The sequence below is a fragment of the Belonocnema kinseyi genome, chromosome 4, assembly GCF_010883055.1.
Source record: "Belonocnema kinseyi isolate 2016_QV_RU_SX_M_011 chromosome 4, B_treatae_v1, whole genome shotgun sequence".
Classification (NCBI taxonomy): Eukaryota; Metazoa; Arthropoda; class Insecta; order Hymenoptera; family Cynipidae; genus Belonocnema; species Belonocnema kinseyi.
This window is the reverse complement of record NC_046660.1, coordinates 19,881,925-19,902,535: the sequence shown is the minus strand read 5'-3', so window position 1 is coordinate 19,902,535 and position 20,611 is coordinate 19,881,925. Positions and strand designations below refer to the sequence as shown.

The 20,611-nt window shown below is 18.4% G+C and overlaps 1 protein-coding gene across 1 annotated transcript in view; it reads right to left on the bottom strand.

Annotated features, from left to right (window-relative positions):
• Positions 1-7,143: 7,143 nt before the first annotated feature.
• The window catches only part of LOC117171444 (transmembrane protein 161B), a 59,058-nt gene continuing 45,590 nt past the window's right edge, over positions 7,144-20,611 (bottom strand). The window contains exons 9-10 of the mRNA XM_033358779.1: positions 16,628-16,882; positions 7,144-7,448 (exon numbers count right to left, since the gene is read on the bottom strand). Of these exons, the coding sequence (XP_033214670.1) occupies positions 7,329-7,448; positions 16,628-16,882 (375 nt within the window). The 3' untranslated portion in view covers positions 7,144-7,328. The remainder of the gene's footprint in view (positions 7,449-16,627; positions 16,883-20,611) is intronic.

The following is a 20,611-nucleotide window of genomic DNA, read 5'->3' as shown; positions in this document are numbered from 1 at the left end:
AATATACCTACTGAAATTTTCAGTTAGTAAATTTTCTATTCAGTCGAAAATTAATTTTTTTTTGTTTATGATTCAACTATTTTAATGAAAATTCTTTTCTTTTCGTTAAAAATTAATCTTTTTGGTTAAACATTTTAATTTTTTAGTTAAAAGTTCATCAATTTATGTATTCTTTTTTATATTAAAAATACCTTTTCCAAAATGAGAAGTTTACTTTAGAAAATTCATTTTTTCTCTCGAAAATTCTACATTTTGCATGAATTTATTTTCTTTCTTAAATTAAAATTTTTTTCTTGTTAAAAATTGTATTGTTTTATTAAAAATCTCCCTTTGGTTTAAGTATGAACTATTATATATTTTTTCATCACTTTCAAAATTATAATCATTATAAATTGACAAAAATAAAAAATAGTCTTATTTTTATATATAAAAAAATATTGAATTAAAAAATTAATATTTAATTTACCCACGATTTTTTTTATAAGAATACAAATTTAATTTAATTTTTAAAATAACAAGTAAATTTTGTTTGATAATTAAAATATTTAAACAACTGAAGCAGGGTAATAAAAACAATAAATTTGACTTTCCCTTTGTTTTTATTCAATTTTTCAAAAAAGCAAAATCCACTTACAAGATCAATGAAAACTTACTTATAATATAGAAACAGTTTCAGTTGAAAAATATATGTTTTTATTTAATTGAAAATTCAACCTTTTGGTTCAAAAATTATTTCTTTGTTTAAAAATTCAACTTTTCCAGTTCAAAATTCTTGTTTTTTTTTTGTAGAAAATTAGTGCTCTTGTTTGAAAATTGATCTATTATTGTAAAAATTCATTACTTTGTTTGAAAATTTAACTATTATGAAGAAATTATTTGTTATTTTTGATCAAAAATTAATTTTTTAAACTGAAAACTAAATTTTAAATTTACTCTACTAAAATTTTCAGTTAAAATATTTTTTTAGTCGAAAATTAATTCTGTTTTTTTATAATTTAACCATTTTAATGAAAATTCTTTTCTTTTCGTTAAAAATTAATCTTTTTGGTTGACCGGATTGGAAATTCAACTATTTTATCAAAGATTGTATCTTTTTTATATTAAAAATTCCTTTCCTAAAATGAGAAGTTTACTTTTAAAAATTAATTTTTTTTAATTGAAAATTCTACATTTTGGAACAAATTTGTTTTTCTTTATTGACATAAAAATCTTTTTTGTTAAAAATTTTATTTTTTTATTAAAAATCTCCCTTTGGTTAAAGTATCAACTATTTTTTTTATCACATTCAAAATTATGATCATTATAAATCGACAAAAGTAAAAAAATAGTCTTATTTTTAAATATAAAAAGATATTAAATTAAAAAAATTAATATTTGATTTACCCACGATTTTTTAAAAATAAAAATATATCAAACTTTATTTTATTTTTAAAATTGCAAATAAATTTAGTTTAATAATTAAAATGTTGAAAACTTACGTATGAAAAAGTTAAATTTTGTACCAAAAAAATGAATTTTATAATAATTTATACTAATTTTGAGTTGAAAAAATATATAAATAAGTGTTTAAACATTGAAAATTTATCTTTTTGTTTAAAAATAATTTCTTAAGCAAAAAATTTTAATTTTCCATTTAAAAAATTCTCCTTTTTCGTACAAAATTAGTGTTCTTGTTTGTAAATTCATTTTATTTCGTACAAATTGATTTCTTTGTTTGAAAATTTAATATGAAGAAATTGTTTGTTTTTTTATTAAAAATTAATTTTTTTAAACTGAAAACTAAATTTTAAAAATACCTACTAAAATTTTCAATTAAACCATTTTTTTAGTTGAAAATTAATTCTGTTTTTTTTTTTAATAATTTAACCATTTTAATTAAAATTCTTTTCTTTTCGTTAAAAATTAATCTTTTTGGTTGCCTGAAAAATGATCTTATTTGTTAAAGCTTCATATTTTCGGATTCGAAATTCAAGTATTTTATCAAAGATTGTCTCTATTTTTATATTAAAAATTCCTTTCCTAAAATGAGAAATTTACTTTTGAAAATTAATTTTTTTTTGTTTTTCTTTATTGACAAAAAAATAGTTTTTTGTTAAAAATTGTATTGTTTTATTAAAAATCTCCCTTTGGTTAAAGCATCAACTTTTGTTTTTATCACATTCAAAATTATAATCATTATAAATCATCAAAAGTAAAAAATAGTCTTATTTTTATATAAAAAAAGATATTAAATTAAAAAATTAATATTTGATTTACCCACGATTTAAAAAATATATATATCAAACTTTATTTTCTTTTAAAAATTGCAAATAAATTTGGTTTAATAATTAAAATATTGAAAAATTACGTATGAAAAAGTTAAATTTTGTACCAAAAAAAATGAATTTTCATTAAAATGATTGAATTATCAACAACAATAAATTAATTTTATACTAATTTCCAGCTGAAAAAATATATAAATAATTATTTAAAAATTGAAAATGTATCTTTTTGTTTAAAAATAATTTCTTTAGTAAAAAATTTAAATTTTCCATTTAAAAAATCCTCCTTTTTCGTACAAAATTAGTGTTCTTGTTTGTAAATTCATTTCATTTCTTAAAAATTCATTTCTTTGAAAATTTAATATGAAGAAATTGTTTGTTTTTTTATTAAAAATTAATTTTTTTAATTCAAAACTTAATTATAATATACCAACTAAAATTTTCAGTAAATTTTAAAAAAAATTTCTTTAATAATAAAATATTAAAGATAATAAAACAGGATAATAAAAACAACAAATTTCACTTTCCGTTTGTTTTTATTCAATTTTCTAAAAACGCAAAATCCACTTACAATTTTACTCACAAGGATTGTAAAAATGTTTAAAAACATACATCAACGCTTCAATTTATTCTATCGCGCAGAATAAAAAACACTCTAATATTTACTAATTTTTCTAAACAACAATTTTCTCTTGGCAATAAAATTTATACTGTAAGAGTAAAAAAAAACTGTTTTTGATCCCGAGTTTCAAAAACTCTTCAATCTATTGTCTCTATCAAACAGAAAACCATCCTCTTTTTACATTATTATTTATAAAAAATGCCATTCCTTTCGATGTGCGTGATCTGACAACAAATTGTCCTCGCCTTTTTTTTTTTAATGAGCAATTGTAAAAAGTGGAAATCTTCTCACAGTGGTAAATTCAACCTAAATTTGATAATAATTAATTAAAAATATGATTCTACGCGCAAGAATTCATTTAATTTATTTAAAAAGATGAATTTTTAACTAAAATTATAAATATTTAAATTAAATACTCGAATTTTTAACCAAAAAGTTGAATTTTTCTACCATAAGATTAATTTTCTACAAAAAAAAATACAAATTTTCGACAAGATACATGGATTTTAAAGAAATGGTTGAACTTTGAACTTGGAAAAAAATTAATTTTAAGCCAAAAATGAAACAGTTATATTTTAAGTACAAAAAATGAATTTTCATCTTAACTGATGAATTTTCATTCACAATCAATCTTCATCTCAAATAGTTTAGCTAAAAAATAAATTAAAAAAAAAAAAAGTTGAACATTAAAAATAATAATAATAATTTGTACTAAAAAAATATAAATTGTCAATGAATAAATATGAATTTTCGAATAAAAACGACAATTTTTCAACCAAAAAAGAAATGAATTTTTAACTAAAATTACAGAATCTTCAACTGGAATAGTATTTTTAATTTTAGTTTAAGAAAAAAATTATTTTCAAACAAAAAATAAACAAATTTTTAATAAAATAGCTATATTTTTAACCCAGCAAAATTAATTTTCAATTCAACTGATGAACCCTTCATAAAAAAAAAATTAGTTTTCAATAAAAGAGTTCAATTTTTCAGCAAAGTCAATTTATTTCTCATCTGACAGATAAATTTTCATCTAAAATCATTTTAAAAATATCATTTTTTATCGAAAAAGTCGTTTTTTTTAAAGAAAATACGCAAATTTTCAAATTAATTGATTAAATTTAATCAAACAGATGAATTTTCAACTAAAATTATAAATATTTAACTCGAATACTGAATTTTGAACTTGAAAACAAAAAAATGATAAAAATAAGTTGAACTTTAATAAAATAATAATAATTTGTACTAAAAAATATAAATTGTCAACCAAAATTTAAATAATTAAGTTTTAATACAAGAAAATCAATGTTCAACCAATAAATATAAATTTTCGAATAAAAAAGATAATTTTTCAACAAAAAATTAAACAATTAAATTTGCAGTCAAAAAATGAATGTTCAACCAATACAGAAAATTATATTTTTAACTAAAATTATGGAATATTCAACTGAAATAGAATTTTCATTTTTATTTAACGAAAAAAATTATTTTCAAACAAAAAAGAAACACATTTTTAATAAAATAGTTCCATTTTGAACCCGAAAAATTAATTTTAAATTAAAATGATGAATCCTGAATGAAAAAAAAAATTAGTTTTCAATCAAAGAGTCGTTTTTTTAAATCAAAATACGCAAATTTTCAAATTAATTAATTAAATTAAATTTAAAAAAAATAAAAAACGTTTCAAAAAGTTTTTAAGGAAACAGTTCAAATTTCAATCAAAAATCAATCAAAAAATGAATGCTCTATCACACAAAAATTAATTTTGAACTAAAATGATAGAATATTCATTTAGAATAGTATTTTCAGTTAAAAAAAATATATAAAAAAATTTTATTTTTGTTTTTCATAAAATAGATCATTTTTCCACCCAAAAAAATGAATTTTTAATTAAAACCATCATGAATTTTTCAAATAAAATTACTTGAAAAAAAATGTCTACCAAATATTTAAATTTCCACCAAAAAGTCGTTTTTTTTAAACAAAGTACGTAAATTTTTCAACAAAATAAATAATTTCTTCATTAAAGAAGACAAATTTATATCCAAATTCTTTAATTAATTTAATTAATTCTACTATTTTGATCAAATTTGGTTTCTGTTGAAAATTAATCAAATTAAAATTTAAATATTTGATCAAAAAATCATGTTTTTTTAGGTTGAAAATTTTCAATTTTTGGTTCGAAATTTTTATTTTAGTTGAAAATTTATTTCCTTGGTTAAAAATTTAACTTTCCTAGTTAAAAATTTTTCCATTTTAGTTAAAAAAATCATTTCTTTAGTTGCAAATTTAAATATATTAAAGAATTTTTTTTTGTTAACAAATTTTTTTTTGCTAAAATTTGAATTATATCTTTGAAATTGAATCTTTTTGGTGAAAACTCTTTTTTTAAGTTAAAAATGATTTCTTTAGTTGAAAATTTAACGTTACCAGTGGAAAATTAATCTTTTTAAATATACAAAATTATTATTTTGGTACAAAAATTCATCTATTTTTATTAAAAATATCATATTCAAATTTTGGTTGAAAATTTATTTCCTCGGTTGAAAATTTAACTTTCCTAGTTAAAATTTTTTCCATTTTAGTTAAAAAAAAAATCATTTCTTTAGATGCAAATTTAAATATATTAAAGAATTTTTTTGTTACCAGATTTTTTTCACTAAAATTTTAATTATATCTTTAAAATTTAATGTTTTTGGTTAAAACTCTTTTTTTATGTTAACAATGGTTTCTTTAGTTGAAAATTTAACGTTGCCAGTAGAAAATTAATCTTTTTAAATGTACAAAATTATTATTCTGGTACAAAAAAACGGGTTTTCAGAAAAAATTGTTAAAATTTCTTCTGGAAACTTAATAATAATTTACATACCAACATTTTCAGTTAAAAAATTTGTTTTTAGTTTGAAAATTCATTTTTTTATTGTTGAAAATTAATGAAATTAGAATTTAAATATTTGATTAAAAAATCGTATTTTTTAGGTTGAAAATTGATCCTTTTTGCTGAAAATTATTTTATTTTTGTTGATAACCAAACTATTTTGGTAAATTTGGTAAAAATTAATTTAAAAAAATAAAAATATTCGATTTTTATTTGAAAATTTACTTTTTTTTTAGTTGAAAATTTTTATTTTATTTGAAAATTTAACTTTCCCAGTTAAAAATTTTTATATTTTAGTTAAAAATTAATTTCTTTAGTTTCAAATTTAAAATATTTTAAAGAATTTTTTGTTACTAAATTTTTTTTACTAAAATTTTAATTACAATATCGTTAAAATTTGATCTTTTTGTCAAAATTCTTTTTCTTTACGTTAAAAATAGTTTTTTGGTGAATAATTTAATTTTTCTATATGAAAATTAATCTTTTTAAATGTACAAAATTATCATTCTTGTTTGAAAATTCATCTATTTTTATTAAAAAAATATTTTTTCAACAATCTAGTTTAATTTTTAAATAAAAAATAACAAATAGTTAAATATATATAAAAATTCGGTTGAAAATTTAATTCTTAACAAAACAAAAAAAAATCAGTTTCAGAAAAAATTGTTAAAATTTCTTCTGGAAAATTAACTATAATATACATACCAAAATTTTCAGTTAAAAAAATTTGTTTTCAGTTGAAAATTCATTTTTAAAAAAATTTTTTTTATTGTTGAAAAATAATGAATTTAAAATTTAAATATTTGATTAAAATTCGTTTTTTTTTAAGGTTGAAAATTGATCCTTTTGGCTGAAAATTATTTTATTTTTGTTGATAATTTAACTATTTTAGTCAAAATTAATTGTTATTTTCCTTTTGAAAATTAATTCAATAAAAATGTAAATATTCAAATTTTATTTGAAAATGTACCGTTTTTAATTGAAAATTGATTTCTTTGATTGAAAATTTAAAGTTTCGTAGTTAAAAATTTTTTTATTTTAGTTAAAAATTAATTTCTTTAGTTGCAAATTTAAATATTTTGAAGATCTTTTTTTTTACTAAAATTTTAATTAAAATATCGTTGAAATTTATTCTTTTTAGTAAAAATTCTTTTTTTTTAAATGTACAAAATTATTATTCTTCTTTGAAAATTCATCTATTTTTATTAAAAATATCAATTTTCTACGAAATAGTTGGATTTTCTGTTAAAAATCTAATTCACAAACAAAAAATCGGATTCACAACATTTTAACGATTTTTAATTTTTTTAAAAAGAAAAGGTAAATTTCCAAAGAAAAACTTTGAAAAAAATTGTAATATAATTCAAAAATAGATTTTTTTTTCTCTAAAAACTACTTGAAATACTCTCTTTATTAAAATTAAAACTAATTATTTGTTGTTTATTTGTGCTCTTAATTAATGATAATCCACTGTAGGGAGATTTCCCCTATTTTTCTTTTTTATATGAAATTGTGAAATTGTCTTTTGGATTTTTAAATCGACATTAATGCTTTGGATGGAAGCGATTTAAATGTTAGAAAAATAGGATTGGTAAACCATTCCCATGGAAGTGGTAGCAAAAAGTGTGAAACAACTCCACCAAGTTGCAAATCCCAAAACGCCTCTGAAGACTTCCACAGTAAAAATCTGAAATTAAAAAAATCGAAATCAGGATTTTTTATGGGTATTTTTTTCACGAAAAAGGGGCAAAATTAAACATTCCATGATGGCCGTTCTAATAAAAAAAAAATCCCGGTCAAGTTTTTTTTTAATTTTCCCGGTCCACTAAGAGTAGTAACATATTTATATTTGCAGCAGATTGCAAAATAAATAAATTTGAAAAATACACTTAAATTTTCGACTAAAAAATATTCATTTAGTAAAAACAATGCAATAGTTAAATTTTCAATTGAAAAAATTAATTTTCAACAACAAAAAAAACGGATTTTTAATAAAATAGTCGAATTTTTAACTTTAGTAATGAATTTTTAAACAGAATTATGAATCCTCAACTAGAATAGTTAAATTTTAAAACAAAAAAATTAATTTTCAACTAAAATTATAAATATTTAACTGCAACACTTGAATTTCCAAACTAAAAATGCGTTTTTAAACAAGAAGATAATTTTCAACTATAAAAATTAATTCTTTAACAAAAAATTCGTGAATTTTTAACGTAATAGTTGAATTTTTAATTAGGGAAGACCAATTTTCAAACTAAATAGTTGAATTTTGATTTGAAAAAAAACTAATTTTTAACCAAAAAACGGATTTTTAATGAAATAGTTTAATTTTTCAAAGAAATTATGAATTTTTTAATAAAATTATGAATCATCAGCTGGAATAGTTAAATATTAAACCAAAAAGATAAATTTTCAACTAAAACAATAAATATTTAACTCGAAAAATTTGGAATTTTTGAATTTTCAGCAAAAAAAAAGATGGATTTTTAAACAAGAAGATTAATTTTCGAATATAAAAATTTATTTTCGAAAAGGAAAATAAATAGTTGAATTTTTAATTAGTTAAGACCAATTTTCAAACCAAAAAGTTGAATTTTGAACTGAAAAAAAATGTTCATCCAAAAATGAACCGAAAATGGAATAGTAAAATTTTTAGTTTAAAACATTAATTTTCAACGAAAAAAATAATTTGTAATTAAATAGTTTTTCACCAAAATAATGAAATTTTAAATAAAATTACGAATCTTCAACTGGTTAGTTAAATGTTAATAAATGTTAATGTTTTCAACAACAAAAAAACGGATTTTTAAACAAGATTCATTTTCAAATATAAAAACTAATTCTCTACCAAAAAATACAGTTTTTCAACAAAATAATTTAATTTTTAACGGAATATTTGATTTTTTAATTAAAGAATACAAATTTTGAACCAAGTAGTTCAATTTTTAACTAAAAAAATAATAATTTTCAACCAGAAATGGAATAGTAACATTTTTAGTTAAAAAATTAATTTAAAAAAAACGGATTTTAAATTTAAAAAATTAATTTTCGAAAAAAAACGAATTTTCAACCAAAAGATATGAATCTTTGATAAAATAATTAATTTTTAATAAATTAGTTGAAAATTCAAATAAATAGTTCAATTTTTACCTGAAAAGTTTAATTTTCTACCAAAGTAGTTTAATTTTCAACGAAAAACGGAATAGTTAAATTTTAAGATAAAAAAGAAATACATTTTTTTACCAAAATTTTGTTGCTTAAAAATTTTTTGTTTAAGTTTAAACAAGAAGATAAATTTCAAATATAAAAATGAATTTTTTAACAAAAAATACCATTTTTCAACAAAATAGATGAATTTTTAACGTAAAAGTTGAATTTTTAATTAAGGAAGACTAATTTTCAAACCAAACAGTTGAATTTTGAACTGAAAAAAGAATCATTTTCAACCGAAAATGAAATAGTAAAATTTTTAGTTTAAAAAATTAATTTTCAACCGAAAAACGGATTTTTAATCAAGTAGTTTAATTTTTCACCAAAATTATGAATTTTTAAATGAAATTATGAATCTTAAGCTGGAAGAGTTCAATATTAAACCAAAAAGATAAATTTTCAACTAAAATGATAAATTTTCAACGAAATAGTTGAATTTCGAACTACTAAAAAATAATAATTTTCAACCGAAAATGGAATAGTAACATTTTTAGTTTAAAAATTAATTTTCAACAAAAAAAGAATTTTTAATAAAACAGTCTAGTTGAATATTAAACAAAAAAGATAATTTTTCAACTGCAACACTTGAATTTTCAACGACAAAAATACGGATTTTTAAACAAAATTAATTTTCAAATATAAAAATTAATTCTCTACCAAAAAATACAGTTTTTCAACAAAAAAATTGAATTTTTAACGAAATAAATTGAATTTTAAATTAAATAAGACACATTTTCAACTAAATAGTTGAATTTTTATATAAAAAATAATATTTTTTGATCAAAAATGGAATATTAAAATTTTTAGTTTAAAAAATTTCTTTTCAACAACGACAAAAACGGATTTTTATTAAAATAGTCTAGTTTTTAACCAAAGTGATAAATTTTTAAATAAAATTATGAATCTTCAACTGGAAGACTTGAATTTCCAACCAAAAACATACATTTTTAAACAAGAAGATAATTTTAAAATATAAAACTTAATTCTCTCACAAAAAATACATGAAATTTTAACGTAATAGTTAAATTTTTAATTAAGGCAGACAAATTTTCAAACCAAATAGTTAAATGTTGAACTTAATAAAAAATAATAATTTTCAACCGAAAATGGAATAGAAACATTTTTAGTTTAAAAAATTAATTTTTGACAAAAAAAAAACGGATATTTAATAAAATAGTTTGATTTTTCACCATGAATTTCTAAATAAAATTATGACTCTTTAGCTGGAATAGTCAAATTTTAAAACAAAAAGAAGAAAATTTCAACTAAAATGATCAATATTTAACTAGAACAATTGAATTGAAAAAAACGGTTTTTTAAACAAGAAGATTAAGTTTCAAATATAAAAAATAATTCTCTACCAAAAAATACAGTTTTCCACAAAATAATTTAATGTTTAACGAAATAGTTGAATTTTTAACTAAAAGAATAATAATTTCCAACAAAAAATGGAATAATAAAATTTTATTTGAAAAAATTAATTTTAAACAAAAAAAAACGGCTTTTTAAGAAAATAAACTAATTTTTAACCAAAGTCATGATTTTTTAAATAAAATTATGAATATCCAACTTGAATAGTTAAATATTAAACTAAAAAGATATATTTTCAACTAAAATGATAAATATTTAACTAAAACGCTTGAATTTTCAACAAAAAAAAACGGATTTTAAAGAAGAAGATTAATTTTCAAATATAAAAATGAATTTTCTACCAAAAAATACAATTTTTCCACAAAGTACATGAATTTTTAACAAAATAATTCAATTTTAATTTAAAGAAGACAAATTTTCCAACCAAATAGTTGAATTTTAAACTAAAAAAAATAATAATTTTCAAACAGAAAATGGAATAGTAACATTTTTAGTTTAAAAAATTAATTTTCAACAAAAAAAGCTGATTAAAAAAAATAGTCTAATTATTAACAAAAATTATAAATTTTCAAATATAAAAATTAATTATCTACCAAAAATTAGAATCTTTTGGCTAGAAAATTGAACTATTTATTTGAAAGATCAACTGTTTTGTTGACGTTGTTGAAAATCTGTATTTTCTGCTTGAAAATAAAACAATTTGGTAGAAAAATGAAATATTTACTTGAAAATTATTTTTTTTTTTTGAAAATTCATATTTTTGTTTGAAATTTCCAATATTTGGTTAAAACTTTAAATATTCGGTTAAAATATTAAATTATTTTTATAAAAATGTAACTATTTGGTGGAAAATAAAATTCTTTCATAAAAAATTATATTTTTCGGATGAAATATTTAACTCTTCTGTATAGAATGTCCTCATTGTTGATAAATCATTAATTTTCTTGGTAGAAAATTCACCTTTCTGGTTTAAAATTGAACTTTTTCGATGAAAATTCGTTTTTTTCTTGTTTCATTTTTTTTATCGGAAAATTTATGCATTTCATTTTTGAAAGTAAATTTAACCTTTATAAGTAAAAATTCAACCATTTCTTTTTTGTTTAAAAATTCAACCATTTCTTTTTTGTTTAAAAATTCCACTTTTTCCTTAAATTTTAATATTTTTTGTTAAAAAACAAATGTTCTGTTAATTCATATTTTTGGATCAAAAATTCAAGTTTTTTATTCAAAATTCGTTTTGGATTAAAAATGAATATTTTATGGTAAAATTTTATGAATTATTTTATAAAAATAAAACAATTTAGTAAAACAATAAACTATTTACTTGAAAAACAATTTTTTGTTTGAGAATTCAAATATATGGTTAAAAATTAAAATATTTTTATAAAAATGTAACTATTTGGTAGAAAATTAAATTTTTTCATAAAAAATGCAACTGTTTTTTATATAATTTTGTTATTGCTAATAGCACATTAATTTTCTTGGTAGAAAATGATCCTTTTTGTTTGAAATTTAACTTTTTCGTTGAAAATTCGTCTTTTTTTTATTGTTAATAATTCATTTCTTGATCTGAAAATTTACCTATTTCATTTTTGGATGTAAATTTATTCTTTATAAGTCTAAATTTAACCATTGGATCGAAAATTCATGTACTTTGTTGAAATTTCGTCTCTTCGGTTAGAAAATTAATTTTTATATTAATATTTTTTGTTCGAAAACAAATATTCTGTTAAATTCATATTTTTGTATAAAAAATTCAACTTTTTTATTCAAAAATTCATTCTTTTGGATTTAAAATTAATATTTTATGGTAGAAACGTCATTTTTGTTAGTTAAAAATTAATCTTTCTTGGTTGAAAATGATTTCTGCTTTTTAAATTTAATTGTTCAAAAAAAAAAAAATCTTTTGGCTAGAAAATTCAACTGTTTAGTTAAAAATTCAACTTTTTTGTTGAAAATCGGTCTTTTTTTCTTAAAAATAAAATAATTTGGTGAAAAAATAAACTATTTACTTGAAAATTAACTTTTTTGTTAAAAATTCACATTTTTCTTTCAAAATTTAAATTTTTGTATTAAAAATTAATATTTATGGTCGAAAAGTTGGTAGAAAAATAAACTATTTACTTGAAATATAACTATTTTGTCTGAAAATTTAAATATTCGGTTAAAAATTCAAATATTTTTATAAAAATGTAACTATTTGGTAGAAAATTTAATTTTTTCATAAAAAAATTATACTTTTCGGATTTATGATACAAAAAAAAAGAATTTAACAGAATATTTTTTTTTGAACAAAATATTAATATTAAAAATAATTTTCTAACCAAAGAGACAGTTAAATTTTCAATTCGAAAATTATAAAAGATTTTGTTGTAAGAAAAATAATTTTCTACCAACTAGTTAAATTTTTATAAAAATACTTTATTTTTTAGCCAAATAATTGAATTTTAAAACAAATATTTCAATTTTCGAACAAAAAAGTTATTTTTCAAGTGAACAGTTTATTTTTCTAGGAACTTTTTTACCATAAAATATCAATTTTTATTCCAAAAAGACGAATTTTCGATAAAAAAGTCGAATTTTTGATTTAAAAAATATGAATTCAAGAGAATATTTGTTTTTGAACAAAAAAACATTAAAATTTAAGTAAAAACAGTTGAATTTTCAACCATAAATTTGAACAGTTAAATTTTAAATCCAAAAATTATGATTTTTTTATCAAAAAATTCCTATTTTTACCTAATAGTTTCATTTTTATAAAAATACTTTCATTTTTAACCGAATATTTGAATTTTTAAACAAAAAAAAGACCGATTTTCAACAAAAAAGTTGAATTTTTTATAAGAAATATAAATTTAACAGAATAGGTTTGTTTTTGAACGAACAAATTTTCATAATAAACTTAATTTTCTAACGAAAACGATTAAATTTGAACAAAATACACGAATTTTCGATCCAATGGTTAAGTTTCAAATCATAAAGGATAAATTTACAACCAAAAATGAAGCAGTTAAATTTTCAGATAAAAAAATGAATTTTTAACAAAAAAAGAAAAACTAATTTTCATCGAAAAAGTTAAATTTTCAACCAAAAAGGTGAATTGTCTGTCAAGAAAATTAATTTGCTATCAACAATGACGAAATTCTATACAAAAAAGTGGAATTTTCAATCCGAAAATTATCGTTATTTTATAACAAAATTTAATTTTCTGTCATTTAGTTACATTTTTATAAAAATACTTTAATTTTTAAACGAATATTCGAAGTTTTAAACAAAAAAGTTAATTTTCAAGTCAATAGTTTATTTTTCTACCAAATTGTTTTTTTTTCAAACAAAAAATATTAATTTTCAATCCAAAGAACGAATTTTAAATAAAAAATTTGAATCTTTGATAAAAAAAATATTAATTTAACAGAATCATTGCTTTTGAACCAAAAATATTAAAATTTAACGAAAAAATTGTATTTTTAACCATAAAATATAACATCTTAATAAAATAGTGAAATTGTCAGCAAATGAAAGTAATTTTCAAACCAAAAATTTTGATTCTCAATCAAATATAGGAATTTTTAACAAAAAAAGTTAATTTTCAAGTAAATAGTTTATTTTTCTACCAAATTGTTTTATTTTCAAGCGAACAAAACCGATTTTTAACAAAAAAGTTGAACTTTTAACTAAACAGTTCAAGTTTCTAGGCAAAAGATTTTCTTTTTTAAGACAGTTGATAGAAAAATCACTTTCTACCAAAAAAAAATTAATTTTTACCCCCAAAAAAACGACTTTTCTACCATAATATATTTTAATTTTAAATCCAAAAGGACGAATTTTGAATTAAAAAGTTTAACTTTTGATTTAAAAAATAAATAAATTTAACAGAATATTTGTTTTTGAACAACAAAATATTAATATTAAAATAATTTTCTAACCAAAGTGACTAAATTGGAAGAAACTACATGAATTTTCGATCCAATGGTTAAATTAAGAGTTATAAAGGATAAATTTACAAAAAAATCTAAATGGGTAAATTTTCATATCAAAAAATGAATTTTTAAAAAACGAAAAAAAATCTAATTTAATTCCATCGAATTTGTATGAAAAAATTTAATGTTCTACCAAATAGTTACATTTTTCAAAAAATAGTTTAATTTTTAACCGAATATTTGAAGTTTTAAACAAGAAAGTTAATTTTCAAGTCAATAGTTTATTTTTCTACCAAATTGTTTTATTTTCAAACAAAAAATATTAATTTTCAATCCAAAGAACGAATTTTAAATAAAAAAGTTGAATCTTTGATAAAAAAAAATATTAATTTAACAAAATCATTTTTTTTAGCCAAATATATTAAAATTTAAGGAAAAAAGTTATATTTTTAACCACGAAATATTACTTCTTAATAAAATAGTGAAATTTTCAGCAAATGAAAGAAATTTTCAACAAAAGAGTTCAATTTCTATACATTAAAAAAATGAATTTTCAACCAAAAATTTTAATTCTCAATCAAAAATATGAATTTTCTAAAAAAAAAGTTAATTTTCAAGCAAAAAATAACGATTTTCAACAAAGAAGTTGAACTTTTGATTGAAAAATATATAAATTTAACATAATATTTGTTTTTGAACAAAAAAAATATTAATATCAAAATTTGTTTTCTAACCAAAACGACTACCAAATAGTTACATTTTTCAAAAAATAGTTTAATTTTTAACAGAATATTTTAATAAATAAGTTAATTTTCAAGTCAATAGTTTATTTTTCTATCAAATTGTTTTATTCTCAAACAAAAAATATTAATTTTCAATCCAAAGAACGAATTTTAAATAAAAAAGTTGAATCTTTGATAAAAAAATATTAATTTAACAGAATCATTTTTTTTAGCCAAATATATTAAAATTTAAGGAAAAAAGTTATATTTTTAACCACGAAATATTACTTCTTAATAAAATAGTGAAATTTTCAGCAAATGAAAGAAATTTTCAACAAAAGAGTTCAATTTCTATACATTAAAAAAATGAATTTTCAACCAAAAATTTTAATTCTCAATCAAAAATATGAATTTTCTAAAAAAAAAGAGTTAATTTTCAAGCAAAAAATAACGATTTTCAAAAAAAAAGTTGAATTTTTTATTTAAAAATATATAAATTTAACATAATATTTGTTTTTGAACAACAAAATATTAATATTGAAATTTATTTTCTAACCAAAACGACTACCAAATAGTTACATTTTTCAAAAAATAGTTTAATTTTTAACCGAATATTTTAATAAATAAGTTAATTTTCAAGTCAATAGTTTATTTTCCTACCAAATTGTTTTATTTTCAAACAAAAAATATTAATTTTCAATCAAAAGAACGAATTTTAAATAAAATAGTTGAATCTTCGTTGAAAAAAAAAATTAATTTAACAGAATCACTGTTTTTAACCTAAATTATTAAAATTTAACAAAAAAAAAGTTAATTTTTAAGCAAAAAATAACGATTTTCAACAAAAAAGTTGAATTTTTGATTTAAAAAAATATAAAAACATAATATTTGTTTTTGAACAACAAAATATTAATATTAAAATTTATTTTCTAACCAAAACGACTACCAAATAGTTACATTTTTCGAAAAATAGTTTAATTTTTAACCGAATATTTTAATAAATAAGTTAATTTTCAAGTCAATAGTTTATTTTTCTACCAAATTGTTTTATTTTCAAACAAAAATATTAATTTTCAATCAAAAGAACGAATTTTAAATAAAAAAGTTGAATCTTCGTTGAAAAAAAAAATTAATTTAACAGAATCACTGTTTTTAACCTAAATTATTAAAATTTAACGAAAAAAAAAGTTAATTTTCAAGCAAAAAATAACGATTTTCAACAAAAAAGTTGAATTTTTGATTTAAAAATATATAAATTTAACATAATATTTGTTTTTGAACAAAAAAAATATTAATTTTCCAACCAAAGCGACTAAATTTGAACAAAATACATAAATTGTCGATCCAATGGTTAAATTTCAACTAATAAAGGATAAATTTACATCAAAAAAAGAATTAGGTAAATTTTGAGAGTATTTAAATTTATCCCTTATTAGTTAAAATTTAACCACCAGTTCGAAAATTCATGTATTTTTAAAAAATTTAGTCTCTTCGGTCAGAAAATTAATTTTGTTTGTTCATAATTCATCTTTTTCTTATAGGATTCGAGAATTTTTTTTTTGTAAAAATATACGTAGTAATTATGATATCTGAATAAATTGTATAATAAAAAAAAATTAAAAAATGAGGGAAAAACTTACATGCTTCAACGAACTGATAGCGAGTTGAAGTTCTTGAGCACTTTGAGCGACAGTTTTCTCGCCATCGGCACCGAGAATTGTCGATGCAAGAGGAGATTCATCAATTGAACATTCTTCGTAAACGACTTCTTTGTAAATTCCCTCCCACGTGTAACCACCTAATGTTTTGTACATTATTGCGAAGTACAAACACATTATCAAAGGTGCGATGTACTGCAGCGAAACAACACAAAGATAATAAAATACTGCTGCGATCTGTAAAAATAAAAAAAATCCGCGAATATTTAAATTTTTAAATGAAAAAAATTAATTTAAAAAAAAAAAACAACAAATTTTAAACAATAAGGTTGAATTTTTAACCAAAAGATATGAATCTTCGATAAAAAAATTAATTTTTAACAAAGTACTTGAAATTTTCTAATAAATAGTTCAAGTTTTACCTGGAAGGTTTAATTTTCAAGGACAAATGGAATAGTTAAATTTTCAGATAAAAAAAAAAAATACATTTTTTTTACCAACACTTTGTTGACTTAATTTTTTTTAAATTTTGAACAAGAAGATAATTTTCAAATATAAAAATTAATTTTTTAACAAAAAATGCGATTTTTCAACGAAATGGATGAATTTTTAATTAAGGAAGACAACTTTTGAAACCAAATAGTTAAATGTTGAACTAAATAAAAAATAATAATTTTCAACAAAAAAAAACGGATTTTTCATCGAATAGTTTAATTTTTAATTAAAAATATAAATTTTAAAATAAAATTATGAATCTTCAGCTGAAATAGTTAAATATTAAACCAAAAAGATGAATTTTCAACTAAAACGATAAATATTTAACTAGAAAAATTTGGAATTTTTGAATTTTCAACCAAAAAAAGGACGGATTTTCAAAGAAGAAGATTAATTTTAAAATATAAAAATTAATTCAAATTTCAAATAAATAATTTTATTTTTAACCAAATAGTTTAGTATAAAAATAATACAAAATAAATAAAATAAAAAGTTAATTCTCTTTTTAGAATGAGCCTTAACATACCTTTTTTGTAATTATATATTTGGTACTCTACCGGCCTCTTTTTTCTCTTTTAAACTAAAAAAGGATCATTTTCAACAAAAAATTGAACAGTTGAATTTTCAGTTGAAAAAAATATTTTTTTTTTACCAAAAAATAGAAGTTATTAACGAAATAAATAAATTTTCTATAAAATATGAGAATTGTTAACTGAAAACGAAGCATTTTCAACCAAATAGTTGAATTTCAATCTAAAAAAGCATAATTTTTAACCAAAAATTGAAAATTTAGATTTTTAGTTAAAAAAAATTTTCATTTTCAAGTAAAGATATGAATCAACACCAAAACATATTAACAAATTAGTTCAAATTACAAATAAATAGTTTTATTTTTCACCAAATAGTTGAATATAAAAAGAATAAATAAAAAAAATAAATAAAAAGTTAATTCTCTTTTTAGAGGGAGCCTTAACGTACCTTTTTTTTGAATTTTGGAATTTATGAACTTTCAAAAAAAAAATAATAATAAGTAAATTTTTTTAACAAAATACATGATTTTTTAACGAAATAGTTGAATTTTAAATTAACGAAGACAAATTTTCAACCAAATAGTTTAATTTTTACATAAAAAAAAAATAATTTTCAACCAAAAATGGAATAGTAACATTTTTAGCTTAAAAAATTAATTTTCAACAAAAAAAAACCGGATTTTTATTAAAATAATTTAATTTTTAACCAAAATGAGGAATTTTTAAATAAAATTATGAATCTTCAGCTGAATTTTAAATTAAATGAGACAAATTTTCCAACCAAATAGTTGAATTTTAAACTAAAAAAATAAAATAATAATTTTCAACCGAAAATGGAATAGTAAAATTTTATTTGAAAAAATTAATTTTAAACAAAAAAAAAAACGGTTCTTTAATAAAATAGTCTAATTTTTAACAAAAGTGATGAATTTTTAAATAAAATTGTAAATGTCCAACTTGAGTAGTTAAATATTAAACCAAAAAGATATATTTTCAACTTAAATAATAAATATTTTACTAAAACACTATAATTTTCAACAAAACAAAAACGGATTTTAAAGAAGAAGATTAATTTTCAAATATAAAAATTATTTCTTTGCCAAAAAATACAATTTTTCAACGAAATACGTGAATTTTTAACAAAATAATTGAATTTTAAATTAAATAACACAAATTTTCCAACCACATAGTTGAATTTTAAACAAAAAAAAAAAATAATTTTCAACCGAAAATGAAATAGTAAAATTTTTAGTATAAAAAATTAATCTTCAACAAAAAAAACAACAAATTTTTGATAAAATAGTTTAATTTATCACCAAAATAATGAATTTTTAAATTAAATTACGAAACTTCAACTGGTTAGTTAAATGTTAAACCAAAAGATAAATTTTCCAATGACATGACAAATTTTTAACCAGAACAATTGAATTGTCACCAATAAAAAAACGGATTTTTCAACACGATTAATTTTCAAATATGGAATAGCAACATTTTTAGTTTAAAAATTAATTTTCAACAAAAAAAAAACGGATTTTTAATAAAATAGTTTAGTTTTCAACCAAATTGATGAATTTTAAAATAAAATTATGAATCTTCAACTGGAATATTTAAATATTCAACCAAAAAGGTCAATTTTAAACTAAAGTTATAAATATTTAACTGGAACACTTGAATTTTCAATAAACAAAATAGGATTTTTAAAGAATATTAATTTTCAAATATAAAAATTAATTCTCTACAAAAAATAGTTTTCAACAAAATAATTGAATTTTTAACGAAATAGTTGAATTTTAAATTAAAGAAGACATATTTTCATCCAAATAGTTGACTTTTTATCTAACAAAATAATAATTTTCAAAAAAATAAAATAAAATAGTAACATTTTTAGTTTACAAATTAATTTTCAACGAAAAAACGGGATTTTTATTTAAAAAAATTAATTTTCGAAAAAATAAAACGAATTTTAAACAACAAGGTTGAATTTTTAACCAAAAGATATAAATCTTCTAGAAAAAATTAATATTTAACAAAGTAGTTGAAATTTTCTAATAAATAGTTCAATTTTTACCTGGAAAGTTTAATTTTCAAGGAAAAATGGAATAGTTAAATTTTCAGATGAAAAAGAATTACATTTTTTTTACCAACACTTTGTTGGTTTAAAAAATTTATTTTTTATATTTTGAACAAGAAAATAATTTTCAAATATAAAAATGAATTTTTTAACAAAAAATACAATTTTTCAACAAAATGGATGAATTTTTAATTAAGGAAGACAAATTTTGAAACCAAATAGTTGAATTTTGAACAACAAAAAAATATAATAATTTTCAACCGAAAATGGAATATTAAAATTTTTAGTTTAAAAAATTAATCTTCACAAACAAAAAAAACAAAATTTTTTTCATAAAATAGTTTAATTTTTCACCAAAATAAAGAATTTTTAAATAAAATTACGAATCTTCAACTGATTAGTTAAATTCTAAACCAAAAGATAAATTTTCCAATTACATGACAAATATAAACGGATTTTTCAACAAGATTAACTTTCAAATGTGGAATAGCAACATTTTTAGTTTAAAAATTAATTTCCAACACAAAAACGGATTTATAATAAAATAGTCTAGTTTTTAACCAAATTGATGAATTTTTAAATAAAATTATGAATCATCAACTGGAATAGTTAAATATTCAACCAAAAAGATCAATTTTAAACTAAAGTTATAAATATCCAACTGGAACACTTGAATTTTTAACAAAATAATTGAATTTTTAAAGAAATAGTTGAATTTTAAATTAAAGAATACAAATTTTGAACCAAATAGTTGAATTTTTAACTAACAAAATAACAATTTTAAACAAAAAATAAAATAGTAACATTTTTAGTTTACAAATTAATTTTCAACGAAAAAAATGGGATTTTTAATTTAAAAAATTAATTTTC